Genomic DNA, 12,086 nt, shown 5'->3' with positions numbered 1-12,086 from the left:
AATTTTCGTAATAGTTAACGAGTAATTAATTGTGAAAAATCGTTGTCTTAGGCCGGCCTACTGCCCAATTCGAGCGCGTGGCAAGATGTGCGCATAGCAATATCGATCGCCGGGCGGTCACATCTTGCCACGCGCTCAAATTGGGCGGTAGGCCGGCCTAAGACAACGATTTTTAATAATTAATTACTCGTTAACTATTATGAAAATTGCAAAATGGTACAGGACTTTTCCGTTCATCTCGATCCGTTCTACCTTCTCAAAAATTTTGTCCGATATGGAAAGACTCACCCTGTATATACATTGCGTTCACTATGTTTATTGGTTACATCACTTTGCACTCATAGAGAATAGTATGTACATACAAGAAAGCATCTTTCAAAGGAAAGATAAGTAATCTTATGCGAATGTATAAACTAATCTGTTTTTATAACACCCTATGCGGTTTTCTTCTTACGAGAAAGTCTTATACCGCGCGTCCCTCTAGTGAGGACATTTCGAACCACTTCACTTTTGTCTACCATGTGATTAGTAAGGTGGATGGTAGAAATGTAGTTAAATTTACTGTTATTGTGATTGTATTTACTATATAAAAATAATTAACTAATTTACTATTCATTACCTGAATATTTTAACAGAATAATAGTTAGAAGCTTATATTTTATAGTAAATTTTTTAAATGGTTGACATCAATGTGTCCATATGGTTGTTATTACTCATATTATAATAATAATTACTATAAAAATGATATCTCTGACTGTAATTATTTTACTATGCAATTATAGTTTCGAATACTACATATTTTTCTATCAGTGTACATTTTATGTATAAGGCCCTTTTTCTTGTACTTTCTCATTTAATTTATAAACAGCAGATTTGTAACTAAAGTTAAAACTTCAAATACTGAATATTACTGCACGCCCTTCACTGTCACGCAAATCCGTTACGGATTGCAAGATATCCCCAGTAGCACAATATATTGGCGCAATATTGGGAAATGATGTAAATCTAGTGTTCCCAATATTGGTCCAATATTATAAGATGGACGCCTTTTCTTATTTGGCCAATATGTCTATTTAACAATATTGGTTTAATATTGTATCAATATCAGGCCAGTATTCTTATTACATCGTTAAATATTGGCCAATGCACTTCCAATATAAATCTTACATCATATAATTATTATCGTGCAATATTTACATTTATTCCATGGCCAATATTGGCTTTACGTTGGACAATATTGGACCAATGTTTAGTCAATCTTCAGTCAACGCACTGTGCTATTAAGGACTGTTTAACACGTTGCATTGTCTCAAGAGGAGAGTCCTCAAAAAGATACGATTGTTGATTTACGCAACGACTTTGTCTAACGCGGTATTACACATCGGATGAGAGCATGTAAAGCAATTTACCCGTCGAATTCCAGTCGGACGTGAAGGGTCCGGTGTCGTTGAATTTGCGCACCAAGGAGGATATATCTTCTTCGAACATCGTCGTGTCAGTCAGCAATATTTGCTTAAACTCTTCCTACAATTACGAAACAATCGCGGAAAGAAAAATGTAACTGCCGTAGTTAAAAACTGCGCGTGGCAACTAAATTTTAATAGTAAAATATGGACAGCTAATATTTCGTGGTGACAGCTAAATATTTCACTACTGTGTCTATTGTATTAGGTGCGACAGCAAACCGTTTGCTGTGCGTTAGAAATTTATAGTTACGGCGGCGAGATATTTTTGGCAAACCACGATTAGCTACGGCGGCGAAACATTTTTTTCAGTGATATTGACAGTTAAAAAACCATTTGAGTTATCACGCGAATATTTGGATGTAGAAAATCCCGGGTCTCGGGTCAAATCCCTCTTTCTACGTACGGATTTCAAATTTATAACAAAGACAACAAAGAAATAAAGAGTAACAGATCTCCTACTCTTCTCTTCCGCCATGAGGAGAGTTAGGAAGCGAGCTAGTAAGCTCCTTCGGTAAAAAAATAGCACAAAACCTTCTAAGAAAATGGAAAGATCTAGAGGAAGCTTATGCCCAGCAGTGGACGAGACCGGCTATATATAAATATATAAATATAAAAAATTTGAGATTTCTAGCATCTGACTTTTTTTCACGCGTGACAATTTATTACAATATATTAAACGTTAAATTGTAAACGTTTTGAAACCATGATAAATGAAACAGCAAGAAATTTTCACACGCTCTTCCTCGCTTTCCGTTTTTAACTATATTTAACCTGAATTTTATAAATACTCAAATGTTTTTATCGGGCAAATTTTTCAAATTACGGTAGAATCTCTGAAGTAACGTCGCGATGAAGTAACGTCAAAAATTGGGAAAGTATTAATTGACATCTCATTTTCCTTTTTTTTTTAGCTAGCGTTGACGCCAACGCCGACGCGACTCAATTTTTTATTACAAAGTTTCCAGAAGTTTTTCTTTTATACCAGGGGAATATCGTACCTTTTTTTCAAGCAAAGTAACTTTGCACGTGGCAAGTAACTCCAAGTAAGCTGTCCAGGAGCGGTCGATGTCTTTTAATTTTCTCTTGAAGTCATAAGTCAGCGGCACTTCGTATTTTTCTGAAGATAATAAATTATACGTTTTTTCAATACCACGCCGTACAAAAGTGTGCACAATTTCGCGAATGTAAATAAATTGAGACAATGCTCCTGTAGAATTCACAGTGATTAAATCTCAAGTTAAAATCCATGTCTCTAGCGAGGCAGCTAATACGTTTAACATCTGTAGATCGCGCTGCGGGCTCTCGAGCAATAATACATGGATCTTGAGCCCCAGCGATTTTATGGATCGCATCGACCTCCTTATTTAGCACGGGGAAACATTTAGAGGTTTACCTAAAGTTTGGTGCTGCTCCTGGATCTTGGGGAACTCTTCCTCCTCTTTCGGAATCTCGGCGGTGAGCCTCTCGAACAATTGCAGCGCGGATTGCATGCTGATGAGATCCGTCGGTTCCTTCGTTATTCTGCAAACGAATGAATTCACGTACGATTCAGTTCGAAATTCAAAAAGGCCCCGCGACAGGATTTATGGGAGTAACGCCTCGCGAGCAACGCCTCTCCAATGTTCCGCTCGGTTTGAGGAAATTTACATTAATAGTATCGATCGGGAAACTGAAAACGAATATAACTGAGGGATTCGATTATGCAATAGAGCGGAATAGATGATGACGCGGAAACTCTAGGAAAGAATTTCCAGCATGGTAATGAGAAATAATGTGCGAACTGCAGTTAATTCTTTTCAATCGAAGGTCGGCGGGGGATAAATTTGCTATTTTTCTCTCTAAATTTAGTTTCGCGCGATGAATATTTAAATGTGAATGTTACCAAGGGGCAGTGTCTCGCGCCAAATATAAGCGCAGCGAGAACGCGCTCGTGCGCGCGAGGCCGCCCGTGTATTTTTTATTATTTACGCGAGTACGCGAGTTGTGAGGCCCCGGGATTATCGGAACTCAATAATGGCTGTTTAGCCCATCCATTTTAAGACACTAGATCTGTGACACGTTGTATCTATACTCTATATCTATTTGTAATAGTGTCCTTTTCATCTGTGTCTCCGTGGCCTTAATTTAAAATAAAACACAATTCGCCACTCACCACCAACGCGACGCGCAGCAGCGGAATTGTTCCGGCGAGAAATGACTCGTCGATCGGTGTCGAAACGATGTCGAATCAACGTCGATTGGCGACGTCGTTTCGATCGACGAATCGTTTCTCATTGGGGTGTGTGCAAGAACTACGTAAAATACAAGTAAGACAATTGTTATTCAACAGATGAATTGTTGCTCGCATAAATGTATAATAAATTATTCACCTCACGGTTTACTCCGCCGTCGACCGATGCATCCTGAACCTCCTCCTCCTCCGCCCCTCGGATTTTCTCGTTGCACACTCGCGAAGATAGAGTTAATTATTATCGCGCGCGCACCAATGATCGGAATATTACGATCGGGTGCAAAGCTTCCGTTGTTAACCACACGCTGCACGCACTTTGTTACGTTGCGAGATAACGTTATGGAGAAATAACACGAGCATGCACCGATCGCACAAAACTGCGACCGGCGAATCGACATTAAACACGAATCTCAACCAATGCAAGATTTTACTAAACCACATTGTATAAATATCGAATTTACAGCATGCGATTATTGCGGTTATTGAAGCGCATACCGGATAGTATCAATTGTATTAATTAAACGTTACTCGACACGACGCATAAGTCGTACGAGGTATCTTTATTTCGATAGATAACCATCGTTAGCGAGAGAGTCAGTTAGACCGCGGACTGATAATCGCGTACTGTAAATTCGATATTTATAATACAATACGTCTTTGTCGCTGTCGGATGTCGGGACGTAACCGATGGTCCAATGAGAAAATTTCTTTTCTGAAAATTCAGTACGAACTACAAATTAAAAACTTCGAATACCAATATCTTTTTAATTAGACTTCTGAACCGAGTGTTTTAAGTATGAAAACGTTTTACTATGCGGTCCGCAACTTATCCTGGTATTACTTTGTGCAGAGCGAATAGAAAGGATTACAAGCGCAGAAACTACATTTGACTGTGTCGGTAAAACAGATGACTGAGTGATCCCTTGTCGCGCTCGCAGCTCGAAGGGAAACGCGAAGATACGCGGAGCCGATCGGCGCGGCTGTCCGTTCCGTTTCGCTGCCCGAACGATAATACGAAGACTCCGGCGGTCCCCGGTACGTACGCCGTGTAATTGTTTACGTTTTTCGGGCGTCGAACGCGCTGTACATTCCAGAAATTATTTACGACGTTTCGCAGAATTACCTGGTCGGCGTGGCGCATGAAAAACAATGCGTACTTGATCACCGCGCGCCCGTTATCATTCGCTCGGCGAGGCTCGCGCGGGTAGCATGTGGCGCGTCGCCGCTCCGCGTGTCTTCGCGTTATCTCTAGAATCGCACGCTGTACGAAGGATCAGCGGTATGTAAGCTCGACCGATTGAGCCTCACGATTATCGATATGTAAGGGATGTTTCGACGTACTCGATCAACAATCACAGTCATGATCAAACGTTTAACGCGATCTCTTACCGTCGCGCAGTATCATTTAAAGTTTCCACGTCGGCGATCTTTCCGTTACGGGAATCGAGCGGCCCATAATTCTTATCGCGCGTTCTATTTGTTTCTTCTCTCGTTGATATTCCGTCGCGATGCAATCAAGTGCCTGTCACGTGCGATTGACACCGCGCAAAGTGCCGTGCGGTATTCCGGTGATTATTACGCGAGTGTTAATTAACTGTGATCTCGCGAGTGAACGTTATGCGAGTGCAACGGCGAAGGAGGCTGAGAGGAGGAGATTCTGGCAGATATGGGGCGACTGCGGGGCGAGCTTGGGGTGAGTAACTTATCATTTATTCGTCATTTGGCTCGCGGAATCGATCATTTATTTCCACATGTCTGGGTAAAGGCCTGCGTCCACGATGCTAGAACTTCCAAGTTCTAGTTGCGAGAGATGCGTAGCCAATCAACTTGCAGCTATTTCATAAAAGCTGCAAGTTGATTGGTTACACATTTCTCGAAACTGGAACTTGCACCAAGTTCGAGCACCGTTGACACACGCCTTTAGCATTTTGCGTGCTACTTCGTTGTAACATAATAATTTGTTTAGTCGAGATAACGCGTCGATATTTTTGAATCTCTACGTTTTAAAAGGTGTTTGAAATATGTTTAGTACATTTGTCGTTACACTTAATATTTATACTATACATTAATATTTATGCATGTCAAAATTTCCTTGAAACACACTTGAAACTTAAATTATGTAGAATGTAGATTGTTCCTGCGAGAATTAAATATTTATTTATAAAATTAAAAGCTACTTTTGTTAGAAAAAACATTTCCGAACACTTTAATTATATAATTCTTGATTAGATGGCGCTCATGCTTGGCACCTTTTTACCTTTTCTTTAAAAAGTTATTTTTCAAAGTTAACAATTTACGTAGCTCTCGGGTAATTGTCCGTAAAAATTATTTTATGTGTATTTAACATATTTTAAATCCCTTTTATCATATCTAGCAGAAACCTATAGATGCACGCGTGTACAAAAATCTCTGAGATATTAAGTGCTTTTTCCGCAATCCTCTTTTCACGACGCACTTTTTTCAATCCTAAACGCAGTCTTCTGTTCGCTTTTCAATAACAATCTACGCGGGCAACTAACTTTGTGGAATTTTCAACGATGTAATGATAAACGTGGTCGACCATTGCATCGGTCATGCGTAACAAAAGTGCGGTGAGCTTCTGCTGCCACATTGAACAATGTTCGATGATAGTGGCTTTCAATCCATCAAAATTTATATCTAGGAAATGCACTGTCGCCATAGTTTCCTGTAGTTGTACGCTATTCGTCACATCAAGGTATTTACTTATGTCCGCGTCAAAAGATGCCGCCGTTGGTTTCAGCTTCTCGTATCTAATTTACAAGATAAATAATAAGCAACAATTATTTTATGTTGCAAACTTTAATTGCGTAGATATTTCACGAATCAAAATCGTATGGTAAAGATCAATTGTTAACACTTTCTTCGCTCATTGCTTAAAAGAGTGTATGAGAAATTGAGTCGCACTATTTTTAACCTTTTAGCTGTTCTGGTTAAGCTTCTTAAGGGGATGCTGGAGTGATTCTGCACTTTCGCACCTTTTGCACTTAAAACTGTCTGTTTCGTGGAAAGATTTGTGTAATACACAAATTAAATGGCACGTGTACAGATGATCGAAAGCAGCTTGCTATTCCGGCTAGATTAAAGAACAATATGACATCACTGATACTAAGTTTGTAAGTATAATAAAAAATAATAGTGAGCAACACACATATTACATGTACTGTATGTATGTGTTGCTCACTATTATTTCTTATTAGACTTACAAACTTAGTTTCAGTGATGCCATATTGTTCTTTCATTTGGCCGGAATAGCAAGCTGCTTTCGATCTATAGACGTAAGCCATTTAATTTATATATTTCACAAATGATTCCGCGAACTGACAGTTTTTAGGTTAGAAAGGTGCAAAAGTGCAAAATCACTCCAGCATCCCCTTAAAGCGTTAGAAGCGATAGGCCAATTAAATATATCATTTCCTATTACAAGTTTACCCTATAAGACAGTACCTTTGAATGTACAAGTCTTTATTTACTTCCCACACATCTTTGAATGGTTCCCAGATCTTGATATAATTTTGCACCTGAACGAAGCAGTGACTCATCTCTGCAACATTGACAGATTAATATTATTTTCATTCTAATATAGCATAAAGTTAAAAATATATGATAATATCGAATCGAAATCGATGAGTTAATATCGAATTAAAATTGCATATTAATAACGTGACAAGATATTTCCATTGAATCTTAGAAAATTAAATTAAAATGGAAATTTTATCTACGTTTATCTACGTTGAAATCGATTTCCGATTGAGAATTGATTGGAAGATTAACTATATTGTGATAAATATATATTAATTGCGAGTGCAATTAAAAATAGAATCGCGCAAGAAGGACATGGAGTGCTTCATGATACCGACCGTTATTGATTTTCTGTTGGAGTTCAATCAGTTCCTTGTCCTCCTTGTACAACTTCGAAAAGGGAAAACTCTTATCTGGAAGCATTTTAAACTTCGCAACTAGTCGCAAGACGCCTTTCAAGGGCCCCAACAAAATATCCAAAATGCTTCCTATTGCTGTAGCTATCTCCAAGAGGTTCGGCGTCAAGTTTATCTAAATCAACAAGCCATCCGGAGCTTATTTTCAGGCCTCTTGATATTCTTCTTTACAATAAATCTCCGCCCAGTAATTAGTTGAACATTTTTGTCGTAACGTCGGATTAAAAGGCGTAAAAATATTATTATCACTCCACACGCGCGCCAACTTTATGATTAAACAATGTACGTAATACTGTTGCATGGCATGCTATACGTGTTGTGCATAGTTACGGACATACTTTGTTATCGATAATATCCGCTTGCATTAATAGAAGAGGTGAAGGTCCTGTCGTGTCAGCGCCGTGAAGGGCTTCAAACATGATGGTCAAAGAATTCTTCAAACACAATCTGATGGCTTCCTCGATTACCGTATCGATTTTCATTAAATAATCTTTCCATTCTGCGCGGCTCTGAGAAGGAGGGAAACAATAATGCGGTTTAATATGCCGATCTATCAAGCGGGTGTACCCAGAAGTCGGTGCTTTTGTACTTTTGTACAGGAAGAATTTAGTTTTCCCGTGAAATACATTAGAACGATTGAACGCTCGGGCGTGTTGAGAAAAAAAATGTTAATTACGCTCATCTTAAACGCATTAAAATTGACCGAAAATATTGAATCCATGACGAATTGCCTTTTAAGCGTCGAAACTTAAACTTTCATTTTAATCTTTCACACGGAGTTAGCAATTTTTCGATTCACACATATTATACAATGCTTATTGAAAAAGCACAACGCTCAACGTGTATCGATTATCCTTTATCGGTTTACTTTTATCTCACATTGAAGTTCGTATTTAATGTTAATTTAATCGGTTTATTGATAAAAAAATGATAGGACAAACATGTTCCACAAGAATGCCCGTTTAGCGAGGCTGTAATTCTTGGAGACTTTTGAATTAACCGAGAAGGTACGTGCACATGGTGGCAGTCACGTTACGGAGCGACATATCATAACACGAATCTGCCATAAGTACGCTCTTTACTTCTCCAACTTTAGTTACACAAGAATTGCTTTGTGTAGCCTGGGGGTGCGCAACGTACACTGTTTCCTCCGCGGATATTCTTTCGTCGAAGTTATTCGGTCATTTTTACGTTTGCGTAGACTTTACAGGAAAAATTCTGACACAACTCGTCAGAAATTTGCTGCAAACCAGCGAGCGTGCCCTGCGGTACTCGCTCCGGAGTTTGCAGAAAATATTAAAAAATTGAACAATCTGCCGCACATTTTTTAAAATAATTTACCAAGAAATTCATTCAAGACATACTTTCAGGCGTGTGTACAAAGACAGATATTTAATAAATCAATTAATAGCCAGGCCAGCGAAGATAGCATAATAAACACAACTTAGGAGACAAGCGGTGGGCTCGTTAATACATGCAATATTAAAAGAAAAATCGTATCTTTCTTCTACACTGACAAATTTTTTTTACTAATTGTAAGTAAATAAATTTACTTAAAGTTATTTTTTCACCGAAGTAAATATTTATTCTATTTAAATAAAAAGATCAAATTTCGAGTAAATCTGTGTATTATATTTATTAAGTAATTTAATTTAAATCGTTGCATTTTCTACATTCAACTAAAGATTCCATGAGATAGAGAATACTGTTTATTAAATGAAATCATTGTTTTTGTCAAGTAAGAAATCCAATTTTCTTCGCTGTAAAACTTTTTTAAGCCTTAGTAAGCATTTTATAGAATTAAAGTAAAATTTTTGTAATTTAAAATGATCTAAACTGTTTGATATTTAATAAATACTTAAATTTAAAAATGCATGTCTTAACTTGTTTATTAGTTTTTAAATTTAAGTTAATAAGCTGTTAGGAGCCACCTGATGAATAATTTTCTTGGGTGAAGTAATATTCTTTTGGACTAAGATATTTTTTTATCAGCGTAGAATTATTGAAAAATGGCGTGTTTGAACATGTTTTATAGCTACGCTAAGGAAGCTGTACCTCTTGTATTACGCTCTTGAAGCCGTCGTAAATCTCCATGACGTACAGAAATACCATATCGAGTCTTTGAGTCATAACTTGGAATGCCTCGTCTCTGGAAAGTGAGAAAGTTCGACCGACGCGCGCTCGCCAAGCGTTAAGTTTCAGTCACGCGCCTGAATTTGCGACGGCACAATGCTAAATGGAAATTCTACCTTACGTGCAAAAGTTCCTTCTCCAATATAGGCAACGTATACGTGTAATTAACCCTTATCTTGATCATCGGGGCATCGCAGATGTTCTCGCAGATTCTTACGATTTTAGAGTTCACGTTCTTGTAAGTATCGATGAAGTCCTGGAACTGAAAGGGCGAAGAAATTAATCTCTTCGTTTGCCACTCGATTCGCGCATTGCAAAACATTATAACGTTGAAAGACCCCGTTAAAAATATTAGATAGAATATGATCGGATTACATTAGATTATATACGAGTCTTATTAATTTACGTTGAAGCTGCATGTAATCTAATGTAATCCGATCGTATTATTTTAAACGGGGGGATCTCGTTTAGTTCTTATCGATTCTGAAATTGCAGTACAGAAGCAAAGATAAACAAGAAGAAAATATTAACTTTGAAAGAAATGAAGACAATACAGCGCAGATTAATGCTACAGCTAAGATGAGTGCCTTGCGATCTTGTCTCTTTTGACGCGCGTGTTAACAAAGCGATTATTCCGTTTTTGCGTTTATATCGTAATTAAACGTTGGAAGGCAGATAGATAGCGAGCGAGGTGTCTCTTAGACAGCTGAAAATTAAATTTTACCGCGAGGTTACCCTACACACTGCATGAATTTATATGGACTTGGCACATGGACGAGGTAAGAGACTCTAAGCGTACATTGGCCGTTTCGTTGAAACAATTCTCAATGTACGAGTCCACGTAATCCGTGTTCCACGTCAGCTTGGTTAAGCCGGGATTGATCTTCCGGTCGAGCTGCCGAATTAATTCGCGAAACAGCGCACGTTCTGTCAGCGACAATGCTGAAAAATAGAAGTTTCGCTACGTTGCAAGAATATTTCGCTACCATTCGCGTGTGACTGCAAATACGGAGAATGTCGCTTTCATCGCGCGCATTACGGGCATATACGCTGTTTGAATTGTGTCATCATGATATTTGCATAAGCACTCACATTTTAGCCGGGGGACTTTTTCATCATAGCTTAGGAAAAATAAATTTAGCTGTTGTATATTCATTGTACACGTACATTCGGCTGTGAATTGTAAAATGCAACGTTATATAGAGTTGTTTGCGTAAATTAATAAAATGTTGCGTTTTTTTCAAAATAAATCTCGATTAGATGAACTCTTAAAAACAAAACTCGAGTAGGGATAATTTTTTTAAATTACGCGTCGAATATCAATTGTTTAATATTTGTATTTAATATTTGTAGCATTTATTTAATTTTTTTATTTAATTGAATGGTATATTAAATTCTCTGCTGAAAGTGGAGCGTCCGAATAATCGAGGAATGCTGCTTTAATTCGTACTTTTGCATTATTGAATTTCGTCATAAAGTTGTTTACAATTAATTATCTAATGTAATTAACATTTCACTTAACGCATCGTTGCCCTCAACAAGAGAAGTGTTTCTGCAAATATCTCGTTTCACAATTTACTCTGTATGACCGTTCGGTGAGCGATTAGTGGAAATAGTAAACCTTCGATGATCTTGTTATACGCCAGCGTGACAGCGAGGACACTTTCGTAGATAAAGTGCAGCGTGTCCCACTTGTCGTGTATCAGTTGTACGTGCACGGGTATGTTGAATTTCAAGCTGATCCAATAGAAACACTCGCGGCAGAGATTCAGGATATTAGGGTCGATGTTACACTCCAGCAGGCCGGGTTTACCGTCGCTCCGCCGCATCAGGTAGCGATCAAGTCGCGCGCGCGGATTATCACCGACGTCGTGCAGCCATTTTACGTGCAGGTCCCTCATGGAGTCCTCGATGGATCTGATCACGATGTCCTCCTGATGATAGATCTCCTCGCTCATGCCGCAATAGGGCATCCACTCGGCCTTCTCCAGCATCTTTCGCGTCGATAGCAGGCGGTCACCTTTCAGACGAAGATTCAACGCTCTGCCCGCGTAATACGGTGTGATTGACGAATATTCTTCCCTCTCGTTCAGCACCTCCTGCTTTGTCCGTTGGATATCGTCGGCCAAAATCTGCCACACCTTGGAAATTGTGGGTTTCGAACGTTACTTACCGCTTCGACGATTCAGGACGTGGTTGTGGTAATTTAGAAAGATTTGAGGATTTAAAGCGATGTATCTCTGACGTTTAGGCAGAATAGTGATATTAATAAGTTTGACATGTGCAAATTCTCTCGTGGAT

The 12,086-nt window shown here is 38.6% G+C and overlaps 1 protein-coding gene across 1 annotated transcript in view; it reads right to left on the bottom strand.

Annotated features, from left to right (window-relative positions):
* LOC105558843 (dynein heavy chain 2, axonemal) overlaps nucleotides 1-12,086 on the bottom strand; it is a 53,230-nt gene that overhangs the window by 35,372 nt on the left and 5,772 nt on the right. The window contains exons 5-15 of the mRNA XM_012006765.1: nucleotides 11,407-11,926; nucleotides 10,585-10,727; nucleotides 9,907-10,047; nucleotides 9,708-9,801; nucleotides 7,991-8,295; nucleotides 7,575-7,767; nucleotides 7,162-7,258; nucleotides 6,216-6,467; nucleotides 2,860-2,987; nucleotides 2,465-2,583; nucleotides 1,410-1,524 (exon numbers count right to left, since the gene is read on the bottom strand). Of these exons, the coding sequence (XP_011862155.1) occupies nucleotides 1,410-1,524; nucleotides 2,465-2,583; nucleotides 2,860-2,987; nucleotides 6,216-6,467; nucleotides 7,162-7,258; nucleotides 7,575-7,767; nucleotides 7,991-8,295; nucleotides 9,708-9,801; nucleotides 9,907-10,047; nucleotides 10,585-10,727; nucleotides 11,407-11,926 (2,107 nt within the window). The remainder of the gene's footprint in view (nucleotides 1-1,409; nucleotides 1,525-2,464; nucleotides 2,584-2,859; nucleotides 2,988-6,215; nucleotides 6,468-7,161; nucleotides 7,259-7,574; nucleotides 7,768-7,990; nucleotides 8,296-9,707; nucleotides 9,802-9,906; nucleotides 10,048-10,584; nucleotides 10,728-11,406; nucleotides 11,927-12,086) is intronic.

The sequence above is a fragment of the Vollenhovia emeryi genome, unplaced genomic scaffold (assembly GCF_000949405.1).
Source record: "Vollenhovia emeryi isolate VEMERY1.0 unplaced genomic scaffold, V.emery_V1.0 DF939307.1, whole genome shotgun sequence".
Taxonomy (NCBI): domain Eukaryota; kingdom Metazoa; phylum Arthropoda; class Insecta; order Hymenoptera; family Formicidae; genus Vollenhovia; species Vollenhovia emeryi.
This window is presented reverse-complemented; position numbering and strand designations above follow the sequence as displayed.